The 21,774-nt window shown below is 35.2% G+C and overlaps 1 protein-coding gene and 1 long non-coding RNA gene across 4 annotated transcripts; one reads left to right on the top strand and one right to left on the bottom strand.

The window, feature by feature from the left end:
* The first annotated feature begins 2,080 nt into the window (after positions 1–2,080).
* On the top strand, positions 2,081–5,379 carry LOC124353241. The gene is made up of 2 exons (XR_006921583.1): positions 2,081–2,974; positions 5,034–5,379. It is a non-coding gene; the product is annotated as an uncharacterized LOC124353241 (long non-coding RNA).
* Positions 5,380–6,075: 696 nt separating this feature from the next.
* On the bottom strand, positions 6,076–18,619 carry LOC124353240 (cAMP-dependent protein kinase type II regulatory subunit-like). Of its 3 annotated transcripts, none has more exons than XM_046803159.1 (8): positions 18,033–18,619; positions 17,180–17,268; positions 15,402–15,485; positions 12,552–12,658; positions 11,541–11,799; positions 10,877–11,035; positions 9,834–9,936; positions 6,076–6,292 (listed from the first exon to the last, which is right to left on the bottom strand). In XM_046803159.1, exons 1-8 carry the CDS (start codon positions 18,541–18,543, stop codon positions 6,177–6,179), a joined length of 1,428 nt encoding a protein of 475 aa, XP_046659115.1. In that variant the 5' UTR covers positions 18,544–18,619; the 3' UTR covers positions 6,076–6,176. The 3 variants fall into 3 exon arrangements, with proteins under 3 accessions (XP_046659115.1, XP_046659116.1, XP_046659117.1); XM_046803160.1 differs by lacking the exon at positions 18,033–18,619 and adding an exon at positions 17,629–17,774; XM_046803161.1 differs by lacking the exon at positions 18,033–18,619 and adding an exon at positions 17,640–17,741.
* Positions 18,620–21,774: the final 3,155 nt, after the last annotated feature.

Raw genomic sequence — 21,774 nt, 5'->3', positions numbered from 1 at the left:
ATGTCAAGTTAGCGCCAACATGTAATGGCAGCTCCTTGATTGCATGAAATCATCTGTTATCTATAAAATGTCAAGTTAGCGCCAACATGTAATGGCAGCTCCTTGATTGCATGAAATCATTGTGATCTATAAACTGTCAAGTTAGCGCCAACATGTAATGGCAGCTCCTTGATTGTATGAAATCAAATGTTATCTATAAAATGTCAAGTTAGCGCCAACATGTAATGGCAGCTCCTTGATTGCATGAAATCATCTGTGATCTATAAAATGTCAAGTTAGCGCCAACATGTAATGGCAGCTCCTTGATTGTATGAAATCAAATGTTATCTATAAAATGTCAAGTTAGCGCCAACATGTAATGGCAGCTCCTTGATTGCATGAAATCATCTGTTATCTATAAAATGTCAAGTTAGCGCCAACATGTAATGGCAGCTCCTTGATTGCATGAAATCATTGTGATCTATAAACTGTCAAGTTAGCGCCAACATGTAATGGCAGCTCCTTGATTGCATGAAATCATCTGTGATCTATAAAATGTCAAGTTAGCGCCAACATGTAATGGCAGCTCCTTGATTGCATGGAATCATCTTTGACCATTCAAATCATTTATTTCCAAGATGTAATGTACATACATATAAAACGTCAAATAATTAGTTGTCTATAGTAATCTATTCCAAATTGTCTCTTAATACAGTATAAAAATCATTAACACTGAACAGGCAAGATTTGTGTAACACTTCTTTTTACACAGTCCTTAAAATTAGTTCTACTTAATTCTTTTATATCTGTAGGCAATGCATTATACAGCTTAATTCCTTGATACTTGAAACTGGAATTGGTGCTAGAAAAATTACATTTTGTTGTTACCTATATAATGTTACGTTAGCGCCAACATGTAATGGCAGCTCCTTGATTGTATGAAATCATCTGTGATCTATAAAATGTCAAGTTAGCGCCAACTTGTAATGGCTGCTCCTTGATTGCATGATATCATCTTTGACCCATATAATGTTACGTTAGCGCCAACATGTAATGGCAGCTCCTTGATTGCATGAAATCATCTGTTATCTATAAAATGTCAAGTTAGCGCCAACATGTAATGGCAGCTCCTTGATTGCATGAAATCATCTGTTATCTATAAAATGTCAAGTTAGCGCCAACATGTAATGGCAGCTCCTTGATTGCATGAAATCATCTGTTATCTATAAAATGTCAAGTTAGCGCCAACATGTAATGGCAGCTCCTTGATTGCATGAAATCATCTGTTATCTATAAAATGTCAAGTTAGCGCCAACATGTAATGGCAGCTCCTTGATTGTATGAAATCAACTGTTATCTATAAAATGTCAAGTTAGCGCCAACATGTAATGGCAGCTCCTTGATTGCATGAAATCATCTGTGATCTATAAAATGTCAAGTTAGCGCCAACATGTAATGGCAGCTCCTTGATTGCATGAAATCATCTGTTATCTATAAAATGTCAAGTTAGCGCCAACATGTAATGGCAGCTCCTTGATTGCATGAAATCATTGTGATCTATAAACTGTCAAGTTAGCGCCAACATGTAATGGCAGCTCCTTGATTGTATGAAATCAAATGTTATCTATAAAATGTCAAGTTAGCGCCAACATGTAATGGCAGCTCCTTGATTGTATGAAATCATCTGTTATCTATAAAATGTCAAGTTAGCGCCAACATGTAATGGCAGCTCCTTGATTGCATGAAATCATTGTGATCTATAAACTGTCAAGTTAGCGCCAACATGTAATGGCAGCTCCTTGATTGTATGAAATCAAATGTTATCTATAAAATGTCAAGTTAGCGCCAACATGTAATGGCAGCTCCTTGATTGTATGAAATCATCTGTTATCTATAAAATGTCAAGTTAGCGCCAACATGTAATGGCAGCTCCTTGATTGCATGAAATCATTGTGATCTATAAACTGTCAAGTTAGCGCCAACATGTAATGGCAGCTCCTTGATTGCATGAAATCATCTGTGATCTATAAAATGTCAAGTTAGCGCCAACGTGTAATGGCAGCTCCTTGATTGCATGAAATCATCTGTGATCTATAAAATGTCAAGTTAGCGCCAACATGTAATGGCAGCTCCTTGATTGCATGAAATCATCTGTGATTTATAAAATGTCAAGTTAGCGCCAACATGTAATGGCAGCTCCTTGACTGTATGAAATCAAATGTTATCTATAAAATGTCAAGTTAGCGCCAACATGTAATGGCAGCTCCTTGACTGTATGAAATCAAATGTTATCTATAAAATGTCAAGTTAGCGCCAACATGTAATGGCAGCTCCTTGACTGTATGAAATCAAATGTTATCTATAAAATGTCAAGTTAGCGCCAACATGTAATGGCAGCTCCTTGACTGTATGAAATCAAATGTTATCTATAAAATGTCAAGTTAGCGCCAACATGTAATGGCAGCTCCTTGACTGTATGAAATGAAATGTTATCTATAAAATGTCAAGTTAGCGCCAACATGTAATGGCAGCTCCTTGATTGTATGAAATCATCTGTTATCTATAAAATGTCAAGTTAGCGCCAACATGTAATGGCAGCTCCTTGATTGTATGAAATCAAATGTTATCTATAAAATGTCAAGTTAGCGCCAACTTGTAATGGCTGCTCCTTGTACCAAGATCCAAACATTGTAGTAGGTGGGTACAAATACAAACCCTACAGATGATGGGAGGTAAATTTGTTCGCGTCCGTGTAATGGTAATTATTTATAAGAGATTCTTTCATATTACTTTGAATGTTTTACAATTGCACTTTTAAGAAAGTAATTTATATTCTCATTTCAATAATTAAATATCTTTACCACTACACACGTGCCTCCTGGGTAATGCTAAATGAACAATTAAATTGCCTGTGTATATAAAGTTGCAGGTATATTATCAAGAATACTGGTAAGAATGAAAAACACAGCTACTGTCCATCTTGTCAATGTTTGAGGTAAGACCATACATGTGTTTTCTATTATTTGATATGTAAAATCGATATATCTCCAAATAAAGAATGAGAGTTGTATTGTAGTATAGTAGACCATGTATTGAATGTGTATAGAACGTTTTATCTAAATCAGCTCGTACGTTTTTGAGGTACGGTCATCCATAGATTGGTTTTATTCAGCACAGCCTGTAAAATACTTGTGGCTCTGTAAATAGGCGCGGCCTAATAATGAGGATTGTATTGTAGTATAGTAGACTGTGTCAAATGTTTATATAAAGTTTTATCTAAATCGGCTTGTATGTTTTTGATTGTGTTCTCAATACTTGTCTTGTTAAATGAGTGTAGTCCTGAAAATGGCTGCTGTAAATGGTAATTATTACCATAAAAGTAGTCTTTGTTCATTTAAAATCTTTATTTGTAGTATTTATCATCAGGTCATTAAATTAATATATATTTTGTATCTTTTAAGTTAATGAACTAGGTTAGGATTTAGTTAGGAACTAGGTCAAGTACCCACTTGTTCTTTCTCTGAATGGAATCTATGGCCAGTTTCACGTCAGCTTTGATTTTGCCTTGTTTCGCGATTAAGAACATATAGATACATTCACAGGTCTGTGAAGCCTAGTTCAGTCAAAAGAAACTAAGATGTGTTTTATAACAGTCTTTAAATTTATAGTAAAAGTTAGCTAGTAACTTTGTTTTTTATATATGGATTACAGTACTGATCAAGCACTTCATTCTTAATATTTGCTAAAGTGTACAGTTAAAAGTTTATTTTTACTGAATTTGAGTTTTCTTACCTACATTTTTTAACTCTGTACCTACTCAAAAGCGGTTGCAGAAAAAGTGGATATAAGAAATGTTGTTATTATCAAGCTTACTCTATGCTTACTTACTATTAATATGAACAAATTGAAAATAGTGGTTAAATGAACTAAACATACGGTTGTGCTGTCTTAAAACAATGTTTACACATAACAATTGATTACATTAACAGGCCAAAAATTAATACTATTTGTTTGATCTAACGCAGCTTTAGAGGAAAATGAGACCAGTGGGGCGTAGCTCGAAGGGATTTTCAAAATAAGAATAGAACTATATGTTAACCAGGGACTCGTAAGAATTTCCATATAGAATTTCAGTACAGTCTGTTTAATAGTTTATGTGTGAAAGTGAAACAAACAAACTCATTTTCGCATTTGTAATATTATTAGGATACTATAAGTAGAATAAATACCAATAATTGAGTGGTTTATAATCTTGGGCTTAAGAAGTAAAGGGGTTGAGAATGTGTAATATTTTAAAATATGATTTATCATTTAATCTCTGTCAATGTAGGTCTAAGCACAGACACTGTCTTAGTACACAAAACACTTGATAATTTCTATCACCAATGCTTGTGTTTAGCATGTCTTTTGTGGGACCAAGTGTGTTAGGATATGGAGTATACATAGTTTTAGAAACTTGCCTCTATTTTGAAGTATGTAAATTGGTACTGCTAATGGAAATACCTCAAATAGTTTAAATTTTTTCAATAATGACTAGGAATTGTCTACAGAACATCAAAATTATAGCTGTAAAGTACTTGATCTCACACAAGGATTGGTTTAAATAATGGCTCATTTATTATTGTTACATTCTTAGACCTCAGATTCTAATGGTTGGATGTAATTGGTCAAAGGAAGGATAGATAATTGTGGTTTAGTGAAGTTTTAGAGAGTGAGAGCCTTACATTTATAAAATGAGCTAACAGTTGATGTCCTTGAACTTCAAAAATCTTGGGTAATGCATTAATGTACTACACAACTTCGTACATTTTGAAATATTTACTACATAGCAGTGTATTTGCCACAACAGCATTTACATGATGTACAGTTGTGTAAATAGTTTGATACTATTCTTAGCTTGCAATAGCGTTTCCATGTATTAATGTTAACTCTCCTCACCATTATATGCTAGTATCAAAGTTAACTCTGCTATCTTTAAAATAACTTTTAATGTAAAACTAGTAAATTCTCTCATTTAAAAACAGTTTGTGAAAGATTATGTTGGTATTTTACAGGTGTTTGAGTTCAGATGTGAGTAATTTTGATTCTACTATGAACCAACATTTATCAATAGTCCAGTCTTTTGAGAAACCTTCCAGAGGTCTGTGTGTTGTTTGTTAACAAGAGGAAAATGCTTGTAAAAATGGAAACAAAGAGGCAGAAGACAAAGACCAAACTTTTAAAAATGTCATAGAAGTGATAGAAGAGCAGAAGAAAGCTTTAGTTGCTGCTAAAAAGTCTGTGTTAAAAGATAATTATACTCGTGTATCAACGTTAAGAACTACCAATTTAAACGAATTTGTCAATAAATGCTGAATATTGTTAGATTTATTATTTATTAAATTTGATATTGTTTTACTATTTATTGAGTGTTATTTCATCTACAGTAGAACCCCTCATATCCGGCCACCAAGGGACCGAGCCTCTGGCCGGATAACGATTCGGCCGGATAAACCAACCTACAGTACACAACACTTGACGAAACAAAACAATTGTACTGTACTGTACTAACCGCACTGGAAATCATCAACAAACTGTTTAGAGGTTAAACCTTCTAGCTCATCTGAGGACAACACAGGAAAATGTAAACAAATAGATACACCAAAATAACGCACGAGTCGTGGGAGACTAGTGCGTGCAACTGCGCGACTGCAAGCCATGGTAAATAAATTTCGATATTGGCTTCCGGGAAGTGGCCGGATAAACCGAGGTGCGGTAAAAACCGAGGCCGGATATGAGGGGTTCTACTGTATTTGGTTTCCTAATGTTGATTGATTGCTTTTTATCTAATTAAATTTACAAAATTACAGGAAATTTGGATTGAAATAACAATTTTGCACTCTTACTTTTTTAAGGAGAGTTCCATCTTCTTTTTAACATTTTTGTGCTGCCCTCATGGGCTCAAGGGCCAGTTCTGTCAAGGAGAGGGAAATTTAATAGAGTGGAAGTTAGAAAGTCAGGGCCGATTTTAATCTTAGTAGTGCCCTAGGCATTTCAAACAATTGTCCCCCTCATACCCGAGGGCCTCGGGGGCGTGGGATACTAAATAGAGATAAGTTTGGTTTGGATTTATTATGCAACATTATTATTTAAAATTCATATTCTTTCTAATAATTTACTGACATGTACATTTGAGATATAAAAATATGTCAATGTAGTTATTGTTCTTGAGCTCTTTCAATCTCCAACAGCTGTTCGTTGTAGTTGTCGATGTGTCTCTTTATTACATCCATACACGGCCCCAATAAACGTTCAAACGCTTCACGATCCAAAACTGAAACAAATTCAAATTAAAAAATATAAATCAGCAGTACAACTGTGATGATACATTAAAAATTATAATTTTTAAATTTTTGATCCCAATTTTTGATGGAATTTAGTGCAGTTTTAAAAATTGATCTAACTTAGTTAAATGTCGCTCATTTTATTTAGCAGTACCTAAAAATTAAACTTGTAATCGTCACCTAAGAAGGCTGCATTATGCTACCATGTGCTACCAATGCACTGTCATTTTGAAGGTTATATAATTGAAGTTGTGTCATTTGGTCACATGCGCCTTCATACTGCCAACTGAATCCTCGAGATTTACTGATCCGTTGGCTGTTACTTTGTGATACAGTTTTCTTAGAATCTTTTTACAATACATGTTTACATGGCGAGACACAAGATGGTTGTTATGGTCGTAGTCAGTATATGTGGGGAGTAGTAATTTAATTTTGAACCAGTAGTGCTGATAATTGTTAGATCTTGTAATATTTACTACTAATAGGATAGGCCAATAAAATTTGGTGGAAGATATATTGTGATGCACATAAAATAGGCAGTACAATACTGAGTATTTAGATCTCTATTGTGTCAATTTGGAGTATGCGAATGAGAGACAGTGACAAGAGATAATGTGGTGTGTCTGAAGAAAGTGGCACCATGTCCACCTTGAGTGCAGAGGGTTATGTGATATTAACTGATTAGCCATAGAGTATTTTAAATTGTCAAAATGAGGTACATGTAGTATTATTATGAGTCTGAGGCACGGAAGGTACATTGACAGTTAACAACAAGCAGTGTTGAAGTTTTATTCTATATACCAGATGTTATCAATCATAACTGACTACAGTGTAGTTTTTGTTTGGTTAGTGTGACAAATTAATAATTTATTTAACAGTTAGCTAGTTGTAGTGTGAAATAATCTTTAATCAGTAATTACTTACTATAACCAATCACCTTATAATTTAACAAATCCTGTAGGAACAGTACAGTACAATTAAGAGATTGACGGCACCTGTATCAGTTTCTGGCACTCGTCTTGTTCTACTCATGGAAATTCATACTCGTATGACTGCTTTGGAGAAACCTATTCTCTTCAAACAATCAAGATTTGAGGCTTATTGAGGGACTCAAGTTTGTGTTACACTGCAAGATTATGTTCAGCACACTGTGTAGTTCAAGTATTTGTTTATGATAATATGTTGTACAGGGAGTTATACATATATCACAAGTTACTCTTGTTACTCTTGTATCCACCATAATAATAGGCACAGATAATGTAACTGTGGCCCTTTGTTTGTACATTACCTACAATTATGGTCAAGTGCTACATTTGCTGAGATTCATGGCATAAAACTTTTGTTGCCTTGACTTTCTAAATCTACTTAAAAAATTTTTGGTTCAAAAATATAGTCCAATAATATATAATATAATAAACATAATGATAATACTATAAGGGAAATTAAATTAAGGAAGACTTTGTATTTTATCAGATCTTGACACTGTTCAGATGTACATTGCTATCGGGACAGAAGCTAGGAGCATCCACAACAGTCAACAATTTAAATTATCTGTAAGAACTCCTTTCTTGCAGTTTCTTGTAGGAGTGAAACACAATTTATGTATGGTAGTGCTCATATTTCAAGTATTGAAGTAGATTTGCCCATGTGAAATGTAGGTTTTGATTGTGATGGAACGAGTGCAGCCTACTGTCTACAAATATTAACTCCACTCCGCAACTATGAGCAATTTAAAACAGACATAACTGCGCTGAGAACCAGTTGGTGCACTCAGAACTTCCAAAAGGGGGGTGAGTTACAAGGAACTTGTACACATGGACAGTGAAACAAACCATAATTGTAAGTTTTGTGCTGGTGCTCAAATTATAATCTGCCTCCTCCCTTAACTTGGCTGTGACTGCGAAACATCAATATCTTTACCACTATCAAATTTTCATCATATTTTATTGCATAGAAGTTAAAATTTATCTATTATCCAGAGATGCCCAACATACAGCACTGTAGACATATTACAGCTCTCATCTGAGTACGATTATTGGACTATACACAATAATCCATGCCAATTTTCCTAATTGATTTTTAGTCACATCAGGCGAAAATAAGCGAAGCGTGATGGTTGGCTATGGAGATGAAACTGGACATTACTCATTTTACCGGGCTCATTCCAGTTTGATTGAAATTAAAGGAAAGTGAATTACACCAGTAAAAAGGAAAAAATTACAGTTATCTTTCAGCAACTTAAGGATTTGGTTTCGCAAGTTTGAGTTTTGCTGTGGTTGAATCATGCTTTCTGCAGGGTACATTCTATAATGTGTTACTTACCAGATTATTTGCCACTGACAAGACTGGTGGCTCTTTGTAAGTGCAACGCACATTTCTAATCATGAACAGATTTGGAATTAATAAACAATTATGTTTTATGGGATAATTGAAGGCTGTTAAGAAAGAAACTCAGCCCCTACTACTAATTATATTCAACAAATTGGTGGTCTTCTTACAGAGATGATAGGACTCTGAATGAGGATGTGCTAGATGTATAGTGTTGAATAAAAAATAATAAAAATGATAAAAATAAATAAAGAAATGTATATAGTCCATTTTTAGGTAGCTCAATAATTGTTGTTTTTATTGAAATTACATTTTTAGGAATTTTTTTCCTAAAAAACAATCACTGGAGGAATCAATGTACAATTTTGCAACTATGAAAAACAATTTTTGTATTTATTATTAGGTTTACCACTGAATTAAATTCATTAAATCCGCCAATACTAAAAAAAGGGAATTTTGCCAATAATTATAATCTGTGAGTTTTGAACCATTGACAGATATCGTCAACAATAGCCATTTAATATTTTTAATATATTTTTGTACTGTCCAAGAAATTTAAATTTTAAGTTAAACAGAAATCAACAAGATTTATTTTCGAGGCATTTAGCTCCCATAAAAAGTTCTTTAAATTACATTTTTGTAAGGCAAAATAAAAATTGTTACACAAAATAATAAATATGTATGTATTATATTATAATGCAACTGTTAAGCACATGAAGAAACCAGTATAAGACTGCTGCAGACAATAGATGTAGAAGAATGAAGTCAAATTGTGGAAAGAAAATATGCAAAGATATACACCAGGTTTTATCTTTTAGAAAAGAAACAGCTGTTCTATAGACCTGGACTGTAGTAGTCTTGTAGACTTTCAAATGGAAATTGTTCATTATTCTAATTAAATACCAATAATATGAAATAGCAACAAAGCTTATTGTGGTTATGATAATTTTTAGCATTCATAACTCACTTATCAGAGTACATAAATAGCTAACATGAGACTACATACATCTAAATATGAGTCAAGTGATCTCCAATGTAGTGTAGGGACAAGGGTATGGCTCTAACTGAGAACTCGCAGGTTAAGTTATTGAGGGGGTCAACACAAATTTATAAAATCGGTTTGACTGTTTTTCCTTAAAAATTAAACCAAAGTAATCGATTAGAATACCATTGACATAGTAAAAACCGTAACAGTTTACTTACAGGCTAAGTGTGTGTCGCCGATAGCGAATGCGGAAGCAGCTCTCGGTTTGTCCGTTACTAGAGCCAACTCACCGAAGTATTCACTGTTACTCAATTCTTTCAACTGAAAAACCAAAATAAACATTCTTTTATATGTATACTATTGTGAGGTATATTTATTTATCACCTAACCAAGCATGTATCAAATAATTATTGTGGGATGGTTCTAATACAAAGTATTATCACAGGCCTATATTCAAATTTAAAACAACTTTATTCATATAATGTGTACAATTACATTTAAAATTATACAAATAAAAAGTGGTATACAAGTCAATCATATTTGATTTAAAATATTTGTATGCTTCCATAAATTTTTCAAATGAATATAAAACTGTATTGGTCAAAAACATTTTAAAGAGTTTTTTTAATAATAAATTATTTTTTATACTCAGTAAACTTTTTGGGATTTGATTTATAAACTTAATGCCTGCCGAACTTGGTTTCTTATGATGAAATTCCAATCAGTGTTTATGTACGGGCAATTGGTTCTATTTCGAGTAAAGTAGTCTTGACTTGAACGTAATCGAAATAATTTGGCCTGACTCTCGTTACTGTTTCAAGTACCATATTTCATAAACAGTTAAAATTCCCAATTTAGAAAAATAATCTTTCACAGAATCCCGGTCCTTTAAATTTTGTATTATTCTAATTGCCTTTCTTGAAGTTACAGAATGCTTTGCAGACTTTTTTACTAGTGTATTTATATACTATTTATTTATATATTACTTATGTATTATTGTTCAAAAATTAGACAATTCCCCTTTCAGTCGCTGTTTTTAACAAAGTTTTGAGAATTTGGAATGAATCCTCTATATCAGGTGTCAAAAAACGTAAGCAAACACAACAGTAAGTTTGTGGCGATGAACTGATCCGTGACTTTTGTATTGTAGCCAGCTAGTGAAATAATTATACTCAAAATGGTGAACATTTGCCCTAATAATTACTTGCTTTGATTCAAATTTGGATTGATAGTATGAAGTAAAGTAAAATAAAACCCTCACAAGTATGTCCCTGTTATTGATGGTTCTCATCATGATTCTGACGCCCCCTGAGATGATGAAATACATTCCGTCCCCTTCAGTTCCTTGTTTGATGATCTCATCGTTGTGCTTGAACGTCATCGGTATGAGTGCATCCACGAGATTCGCTCTTTCATACGGCTGCAAAATAACCAACAACATATTTAGACTAAAATTAGAAACAATGTGGTTAAAGTGCAATTTTATTGTGCAAAAAAAGACACATTAAAATTGTACCTTAATAAGAGAAAATTTATCACTTAGAGTAAAAATGTAAAGATGCCAGGTGCTTTTTTTTCACTGCACTAATATTTTTCTAATTTCCTTTATTCCTTTGCATCAGCTTGAGAGAATGGAGTGTGGCCTCTCTAAACCGGCTGAAAACATAATCAAATACTCTTACAGTGGTATGTATTTACTAATGTGTACAATTCACTCCTCTTCAGGCATAATAACTGAAACTAAGCGTATACATTGCACATTTACGTCAGTACAAGCTAGCTATCGGAACTGGTTGACGCATATTCCAAACAGTTTATCATTAATCTATGAAATGCCACGTCGGTAATACTGTATATGAAATCAGCATAGCTGCAATCTGTGTTTTAGTGCTGACGCGTTGTAAAACAGTAAATGCGATGTTCACCTCTAAGGTCTTGAGCATCGGCACGTTGTTGATGAGACTCTCGTACATGATCCGCTTCTGGTACGTGATCTTGTGGACGATGCGGCGGAAGGTGTGACCGTCCACCGCCCAGAGCTGACCGTCAGTACGGGCGACGATGGTGGCGGCTCTGGGCTGGTTGTACAGCAGGGCCAGTTCGCCGAAACTCCCCTTATTGTCGTAAGTGTGTATCAAGCTCTCCACATTCTCCGCATCCTTCACGTACACGTCGAATATACCTCTGCAATATTTCACCAACTTTACACACAATTTACAGTTAAAGAGCTTACAGTCTATATTTGTAGATAACAGAAATAATTACAGTTCAATTCGTGTACCATTAGGACTTATTTTAGATTATTGGAATCAACTGGAACCAATCACGTAGCAATGTCAATGAATAAATAAATAGTCGTGTATGTATTGTTTATTTCTGACAGGCTACTTCTAGAAAATCTTCGGGCTTAGCACTTGATACAAATTGGTGGTGGTAAGATAATTCTGAACCTCCCAATGTTTAATTTGTGAAAGTCGAACTATTCCAAATTTTCATAAAATATATAGCTATCACACTGACAAAACCCGATACTTCAACTGATGTATACACGATTTAGCTGGTGTATTGATCTAGACATGTTTAGTTAGGAGAAACCAAAACCTCAAATTATTCTACTCCTAAGGAAAATCAAATCAAACAAATCAGTTCTGTCAACATTGGCAAAGCATTTATAATGGTGCCTTTTCAGTGTGAAAGGATTACATACAAGTTTTGGTATTTTTACACGTAGCTACTAATAGCTAACTACAATACAAACTTAGTATCGCTGAAGTTAATAACTGGAACCAGTCAACAGATTCGCTAGTGTTACATAGCTATCAATAATAGTTTTGGTGAAACGTATGTGTTCTGTGCTAATAGGTTACTACGTAGCAGACAACCAAGGTGTGCATTAACTTGTACAAGTATTAATACTCAGCAGTAGCAGTACTCACGTTTGTACTATATAGAATGTGCTTCCTTTGTCTCCTTGTTTCATGACGAAGTCTCCCTCGGAAACTGGGCGTTTATACATCGCATCTACCACAGTGGTGGTTTGGTCCTGGAATGATCAATAGAGCTAATTTATTTATGTTGTTCACATAAACATTACATTTGTAAAGTCACGCTATACGAACAAGCTATTTAAACATCACACAAAGAAAACGAATTGTATATTTGGCTGCCAATCCTGTAACCGTATCAGTGTATAATCTTTGTTTTAAACTTAAAGCATAGATAAAAATACAATTTTGTATCCAAACTCCAATCTAATAAAATGTACGGTATATTATTCTAAGATTTTTTAACCACTCTGTGAAATCAAAGAATATTTATGTAATTTTATGAACGTAACTAAATCAAAATACTTTTCTTATATTGCATTAGAAAACTGTGGAATCTTTTTCATTATAATTCATCAATTTTGTCAGCATCTGCACAAAAACTCACTTCGTTGATGGAATTTAGCTATGAGCCATTTTTGTGAAACTGGGTTAAAATCCAGCCTTTAATTAAGCAAATATTAAAATTATATACACAATATTAAGAAACAAATAGTCAGATAGTGAACATAGTCGTTAAACATAATATTTTAAACCCGCACTCCAGTAAGAGAGCTACAACATCCACAAGCTGCAGCTCTGCCTCATGGTCTATAGTCGTTAAACATAATATTTTAAACCCGCACTCAAGTAAGAGAGCTACAACATCCACAAGCTGCAGCTCTGCCTCGTGGTCTATAGTCCTTAAACATAATATTTTAAACCCGCACTCAAGTAAGAGAGCTACAACATCCACAAGCTGCAGCTCTGCCTCGTGGTCTATAGTCCTTAAACATAATATTTTAAACCCGCACTCAAGTAAGAGAGCTACAACATCCACAAGCTGCAGCTCTGCCTCATGGTCTATAGTCGTTAAACATAATATTTTAAACCCGCACTCAAGTAAGAGAGTTACAACATCCACAAGCTGCAGCTCTGCCTCATGGTCTATAGTCGTTAAACATAATATTTTAAACCCGCACTCAAGTAAGAGAGCTACAACATCCACAAGCTGCAGCTCTGCCTCGTGGTCTATAGTCCTTAAACATAATATTTTAAACCCGCACTCAAGTAAGAGAGCTACAACATCCACAAGCTGCAGCTCTGCCTCATGGTCTATAGTCGTTAAACATAATATTTTAAACCCGCACTCAAGTAAGAGAGCTACAACATCCACAAGCTGCAGCTCTGCCTCATGGTCTATAGTCGTTAAACATAATATTTTAAACCCGCACTCAAGTAAGAGAGCTACAACATCCACAAGCTGCAGCTCTGCCTCATGGTCTATAGTCGTTAAACATAATATTTTAAACCCGCACTCAAGTAAGAGAGCTACAACATCCACAAGCTGCAGCTCTGCCTCATGGTCTATAGTCGTTAAACATAATATTTTAAACCCGCACTCAAGTAAGAGAGCTACAACATCCACAAGCTGCAGCTCTGCCTCGTGGTCTACTGGATCAGCAATGTAATGACAAATCCTCAATGAACTTGTGGTCAGGCTTTGGTTATCTAAACAATAATGGGTGTATTATCAAGAGTTATATTCCAAATGGTTGTACACAACATGGCTACTTTGACAGTCTAACAAGACACGCAGAACAAGATACACAGAAATCGTATTGGAGGTATAAATCGTCCCTTTTCAGTATTATGTTTGTGGAAAAGTCGTTTAGGTTGTGAATATAGCGTAAAACTACCAACTGTTCAAAGATTGTGTAGAAGTATACATCAGGGCCATTAGCCGCCTGGTGGCCCAGTGCAATGCGCGATTTGAAGATTCAAACCATAGATGACAGAAGTGCGTATTATCTGAGTGTTTAATTTATTTTTGTACAGTATTTATTATATATTTATTTATTTGTAGTTTTGTGGTGTCTGGTAAATTACACATTATTTATTGTTGATTCCTGTTATTATTTATATTTAATTGTTATTGCTTGATATTCAATATACATTTTATTGCCTGTTTGTTTATCGCATGTTACTCTTTTTATATGTTATTGCTTGTTTTGTTTGGATAGTTAAATGTACGTAATTTAAAAATTGTTATGAATTAATTAATATAAATTTAAAAGTGATTCGCCACTGACTTAAAATGTAACATTATCAATAGTTGTAAGGGAATTTCAATGTAGTATCAAATGGAATGTGTTTAACTAAAAACTTTCACAAGACTGCCAGATATTGAGGAATCTTAAATCTTTTTTAATGTATTAATTTTCCCCGCACGCACTCTTGTGGTGCATGGGGATTGTAAATTATCCTGTTAATTAATGAATAAATATTTTGGACTTGTGACAACAACCAACCAACACAGCACAAGCACATCATTCTCTGTACCAAGAACGAAGAGGTTTACATGAATCTCTAATGTATAAACTGAACATTAATATGGTTATGGTTGTTACAACCATTTAAAAAAAGAATGGTTTTATCTTATAATGGACCTGCAAAATTGAAATTTTATTCGTAAACTAAAATATGGTAAAGAAAATTTGATGGCCAAAATTCAACAACAAACTGTTCTGAGTTTCCTAAATAGCAGAAAACCGATTGAACAATTCATAAGAAGGTCGGAACTTGTCCAGTAAAAATACAAAAATAATATGAGTCGGGTCATCAGTTTTTTGCTACAATTACAATTGTTACATTCTGTAAGGAACTGTAGAGGAGATACTGCTAAACAATACTTCTAAGAACACGAAGGCAAACACATATACATACACATACATATATGTCTTATATGAAATATATACTCACGTTAGCTAGATGTTCAAAGAGAGTTATGTTTCTCACGTTCTCTATAAGCCATTCTTTTTCTTCGGGCGTTTTTGGGTGGACCACCTGAAACCATGTTAAATAGAGCTAACACGAGTTGACAGTTCTGCATAGTTTTCTAGAGTTGTTTGTAATAGTCGTAGATTGGCTGTTATATGGTTCGTAACAGTCGCAAATCTGCTGCTATATGGTTCGTAACAGTCACAGATCGGCTGCTATATGGTTCGTAACGGTCGCAGATCGGCTGCTATATGGTTCGTAACAGTCGCAGATCGGCTGCTGTGTGGTTCGTAACAGTTGTATATCGGCTGCTGTGTGGTTCGTAACAGTCGCAGATCGGCTGATGTGTGGTTCAATATAATCGCAGATCGGCTGCTATATGGTTCGTAACAGTCGCAGATCGGCTGCTGTGTGGTTCGTAACAGTCGCAGATCGGCTGCTGTGTGGTTCGTAATGATCGCAGATCGGCTGCTGTGTGGTTCGTAACGGTCACAGATCGGCTGCTGTGTGGTTCGTAACGGTCACAGATCGGCTGCTGTGTGGTTCGTAACGGTCACAGATCGGCTGCTGTGTGGTTCAATATAATCGCAAATTGGCTGCTATATGGTCGTAACAGTCGCAGATCGGCTGATGTGTGGTTCAATATAATCGCAAATTGGCTGCTATATGGTTCGTAACAGTCGCAAATCTGCTGCTATATGGTTCGTAACAGTCACAGATCGGCTGCTATATGGTTCGTAACGGTCGCAGATCGGCTGCTATATGGTTCGTAACAGTCGCAGATCGGCTGCTGTGTGGTTCGTAATGGTCGCAGATCGGCTGCTGTGCGGTTCGTAACGGTCGCAGATCGGCTGCTGTGTGGTTCGTAACGGTCACAGATCGGCTGCTGTGTGGTTCGTAACGGTCACAGATCGGCTGCTGTGTGGTTCGTAACGGTCACAGATCGGCTGCTGTGTGGTTCAATATAATCGCAAATTGGCTGCTATATGGTCGTAACAGTCGCAGATCGGCTGCTGTGTGGTTCGTAATAGTCGCAGATCGGCTGCTGTGTGGTTCGTAATGGTCGCAGATCGGCTGCTATATGGTTCGTAACAGTCGCAGATCGGCTGCTGTGTGGTTCGTAATGGTCGCAGATCGGCTGCTGTGCGGTTCGTAACGGTCGCAGATCGGCTGCTGTGTGGTTCGTAACGGTCACAGATCGGCTGCTGTGTGGTTCGTAACGGTCGCAGATCGGCTGCTGTGTGGTTCGTAACGATCGCAGATCGGCTGCTGTGTGGTTCGTAACGGTCACAGATCGGCTGCTGTGTGGTTCGTAACGGTCGCAGATCGGCTGCTGTGTGGTTCGTAACACTCGCGGATCCCAATATTCAACAAAATCAAATACGTCTATGATATCCTGGTGGTTTCAATTGCAACTCAAAGTTAAACTTTTCATAATTTTGGATAGAAACCGTGTATAAAAATATATTTGTTACATTTTTCAAGTATGGGATCTAAGTAGTTAAATTCAATCGAAATAGTTTTAGGAAAGTCTTGTTTGTTAAACAAGACTTAACAAACAACTTAGACTTAGTCTTGTTGTTTTATTAAAGCATTTTCATAACAAGTATATCTAATGAATCCCGAAATTTGATTTATTTCTAGTATCATTATCTGCAGAGGGAGAAAGTAGAAGAAAAGTTGTAATCATTAGAACAGAATATTAAAGTCAAATATTTAGGATACAACAAATTAATGTATTAGGCCTGCTCTACTGATACCTTTCCTAAGTCTTCGTCATCCTTGGAAGGATCGTAGCTCTCAGCAAATACGGATTTTCTCCTTCCCTTCTGGCGATCCTCCTTTGGAGCTGTCAAACAGAAGTGAACATTCAATAAGAATCTGTCACTCACTAAACTACACTTATAAGACAATCTTCACTTATGATGTATTACAGTTAAACAAAACTAACAGTTTGCATTTACTCTAGAATCATGATGAATTTTTGCCTAAATTAATGAAACCAGTCCCGATTGTGAAGAAAATGCGAAATCAAATATTATTAACATAAAAAAATGCATGCACATACAGAATTTGAACTGATTCCAATGGAAACATTGTTCAAGACTAAAATCGTAAATGGTTGTCTATGACCGAAGTTTATGACAGATCAGCATGCAAGTAAATAAAATTATAAGCGTAAATTAAACTATAGTAAATAAATAATCACAAGATAAATACTCATACTGATCTCCTAAAGCCTGGCGGACACCCAAAACACACAATAAAAATGCAGCAACTCCCATTTCCACTTGGAGTTGTGTGTTGCCCAACCAGAGCGAGTTTGGCAAGTAAGTCAACCTAGTTGATAAGATTGTGTGTCGTAATCAGATATGGTTCCGAGATATATGACAATCGGTTACACGACCGAAAAACAAAGAAATATTTACGTTCATTTTACGTAGTTATTCTGTACAGCTTTCAATAAAGTGTACCTGTAATAAAATAATATAGAAAGATTTCGAGAACTTAGGTTTGCAAAAGTTATACTGTTGAAGCTTTTGTTAATGTTTATTACATAGGAAAAATGTTACAAACTATGATTTCTTATATGAGTATTTACAAATTACTTACATTGATCTTTATTTTCATCCCCCATATTCTGTTCAGGGACGTCAAAATCGACATGGGGGCGATTTTTGGGCTTTTCTGGGGACTTTTCGGCATTACCATTGTCTTGGGTAGACCTCATGGTTTTTCCGTTAGCGGGTTGAAGTTTAGCTTCGTCTTCTGGGGTCGGATTGTCGTTATCAAAATTCTTGGTATCTCTTGAGTTCTTTTCTTCCTGACCGCCTTTAGACTGATGATCTTTATTAGGTCGACCTTGCTCTTTGTTATCTTTTGAACCTTTTTCTTCCTGATCGCCCTTAGATTGATGATCCTTACTGAGTCGACGTCGGTCTTTGTTACCTCTTGGACCTCTTTCTGATTTGCCGCCTTGATTTTTATCCTTATCGGGATTGCCGGTTTTCCTTTTCTTGTGGGATATTGTCACATGAAAATGATAAGCTTCGCAGATCAGAACTTGAATGAGAAAAATAATAGCGAATCCCGGTAAACAAAATACGAAAAGCGGTGGAGGCATCTCATACTCTAAATTTAGAAACGATTGAACTACATTATTATAACTGTATAATAACCGTCCACTTATTTGGTAAACATGACCATATGAAAACAATATTACCAGCTGATTGAGTGTTGAAAGTCTGACACTGAGTAAAGAGCACACACTAAAACTAAATAATTGAGGAACAAAGTAAGATATATGACGTTTTACAATTTACTCCGTCAACAAGAACGAGGCCCCTGAAGGATATCCTCCCCTACCTACCCACTGGGCTGCTCTTCAGTGCCAGGCAACACTGTTAATACTAATTACATTAAATTAATTTATTTTCCATATTTTTATGTACCAAAACAAATAAAATGTGCCAATACATGACGTATTTATGAAATAGTAAAGCTAACATTTAAATCTATAGAAATACTAGATTAAAATTGTCATTCCACCAATGTTTAGACACATTTATTTTTTTAATACAGATAAATAATATTGTTTTAATTATTTCATTACATGCAAAACTAAAGTAAACAATAAAATAAAGGTGTATCTGTACGTCATTGTAGCAGTCGATACAAGCCGTAGGTTGACACGACAGACTGTAGACAAGTAGTACGAGTATATATACTGTATAGATTGCAGCGGCCAATCAGATGTAGAAATGTGTGTGTTGTGGTACCTAACCTACTTATAAAGGTGTATCATTCTTCAGAGCCACCGTTAGACTGAAACTATACGGGTATGTAACCTTTACAAACATATAAAATTCTTGAAATTTACTCTGAACCAAGTTAAAAATACGTCGTTAAGGAACCAAATTTTTTTATAGCTATTTAAATGTGAACTATGCCAATATAATGTTAGTCTCCTAAAAATAATTATGTTATGTGGATAATGCAGCTATAGTGGGAAGGGCTGATTCGATGTGAGTGTTGAATTAAGCTCCAGTTTACCTTCCTTTTACGTGCAGCATGTGAAATCTGATGCTGTTGCAGACTTGACTCCTGAAATCTGGAAGGGATCCAAAAATAGTCGGTGACGAAGAACGAAGACGTTCAAAACGAACCCCCCCCCGCATCGTTTCGACATCAGAGACACCCAGACTACAAAACGTAGTGCAATCTAAGTGAAAAAGGTATTGTTTCATCGGGTGCGCTCAACTGTAATGGTGAAGAGGGCAAGAAGTTTTCTTGGAATAGGTAATCCGTCAAAATGTAATAGGTAAAAATGGGTAGCAGAAATTACACTTCATGGAGTGGCATATATGTGTTTGTGCTTTATGTCTTCTTCGTCATGTAGTCAATATAAACACAATGAACCATCCGGATAAGCTGTCAACAGGACCTGATCTTTTTACAATAAACACATTAAAGCTAAGTTGGTTATACCAAAATACTATTGTGGTGCAGTTAATGTTTATTTCGTCTCAGGCATTTATAAAGCTCCTTGTATTAATGAACTCTGCGATTTACTGGAGTCAGCTACGACGGCCATCAAGATAAATTCACCGGCAATTGATCCCATCTGTCCATTTCTTTATTTATTAAGTGCTCTTTATCATACCATAGAACATATGGTTGAAAAATGATGCCAATCCTGTTTAATGCAAACGTTTTAAAATAAGACGTGGTTAAATCTTTCTCTCGAGGATATAAGATATACAAATACAAATAAGTCCAAATATTAAGCAAAACATTATTTCTTTGAAGAGCTTAAAAATTAAATAAAAATAGTGTTTGTTTGTTTCATTATTGCTTAGGCGTAAAACAATCCTGATTTTATAAAAGCAAAACAATCTTTTCTTAGAATTACAACTTTATTCGGAAATAAATAAAAGATCACATTACACGATTTTTTCGGACATTCGCCATCATTCAGTGAGACAAAAAAATCAGTTACCAGCAATCAGTTACTGAATGTTTCTATCACTGAACGATGGAAAATGTCCGGAAAATCCTGTTTCCTTCACAATCCTTCCATCGCCAAAAATAACCTTCCAACAAAGATCATATTATCTGTACGGAGCTGATGTAGAGTATGGTATATCACTATTTCTTCATATTTATACTATCGTTCATATTTAGGAGTATTATTAGTGTTGACAATGTTTTAGGCATAGTTTGGCAAAATGTATGTATACTGGATACTGGGTGGCAGTATATTATACTGTGCAGAACTTGCAATAAGCCCTGTCCACAAGACGCGCCATATTCGAACAGGACGATCTTCAGCTGACCTTCAAATGTCTGGCTGGAACCTGCGTTAGCGGCACCTGCCGGGGAGAGGGTTTGTTCACGGGAAATATACTTTAGCGTAGGAAATTCTAACTTTAACTGTTCCTGGAGCACACCAATATTTTATGCTGATTAAGATCCATACTGTTTCCATGAAAGTGACCACTCTTGATGAAATAATGAATATTCATACGAAAAAGATCACTAAATAGGGGGTTTAAAGTTCATATTGCTGTGTTCTACTTTTGTTAAAACCAAGAAAATAAAAATTGATTTCAACAAATAAAGCGTTATAGTATATCTCATTACAAGCAATATAATTATGCCGAGGTTTCGAGGGTACGATAAAATCTATATACCATACCCTAGATTAATCCAATATGAAATATAAAACCTTTATAGATTTTAATGCCTTATTAATGAAATCCCGTAATTAACACTGGAAAATTAAAATGATTAAAATGAACTCATGCAACTGCTAATGCGTCCAGGTATAGTCATTCTGTCCGTGCAAAGCTGATTATTCTCTTTGGTTGACCTTCGAGACTTCCACAACTTCGATAATAGGGTAAGTGGCAAGGCTTGGGAATACAGATTGGCCGTTACCAGGGGACACAGTAACTGGACTAAATGTGTCTCACATACTAACTGATAACCGATAAGACATAACATGGCAAAACCATGTTATCTCTTATCGGTTATTGGTTATTAGTTATTGGCAAAACCAGCTATTGGTATTTTCAGGAATTCCTAATGGACTTCTATCAGATAAAACAAAACCTAACACAGTAATTGCCATGCTGTGGTGATGGTAGTTGTCGTTTCTTGCTATAACTTGTTTTAAAATTTAGTATTGTAAGTTCTCAAAATAACTAGTGCGTGAATGTTTTATCTGCCTTACAATAACTTTAAATGTAACTTAAATTGTGTAACTTTAATTAGCCACAAAATTTGGTAGAGTGACATTAGAGATCTCTGGTTTGTAGCAATCTTCTTATTTTTATAATACCTTCAAATAAGG

Source organism: Homalodisca vitripennis, chromosome 1, assembly GCF_021130785.1.
Source record: "Homalodisca vitripennis isolate AUS2020 chromosome 1, UT_GWSS_2.1, whole genome shotgun sequence".
In the NCBI taxonomy this organism is placed as follows: domain Eukaryota; kingdom Metazoa; phylum Arthropoda; class Insecta; order Hemiptera; family Cicadellidae; genus Homalodisca; species Homalodisca vitripennis.
Note: the sequence above shows the minus strand (reverse complement) of the source record. Positions and strands in the feature narration are given on the sequence as shown.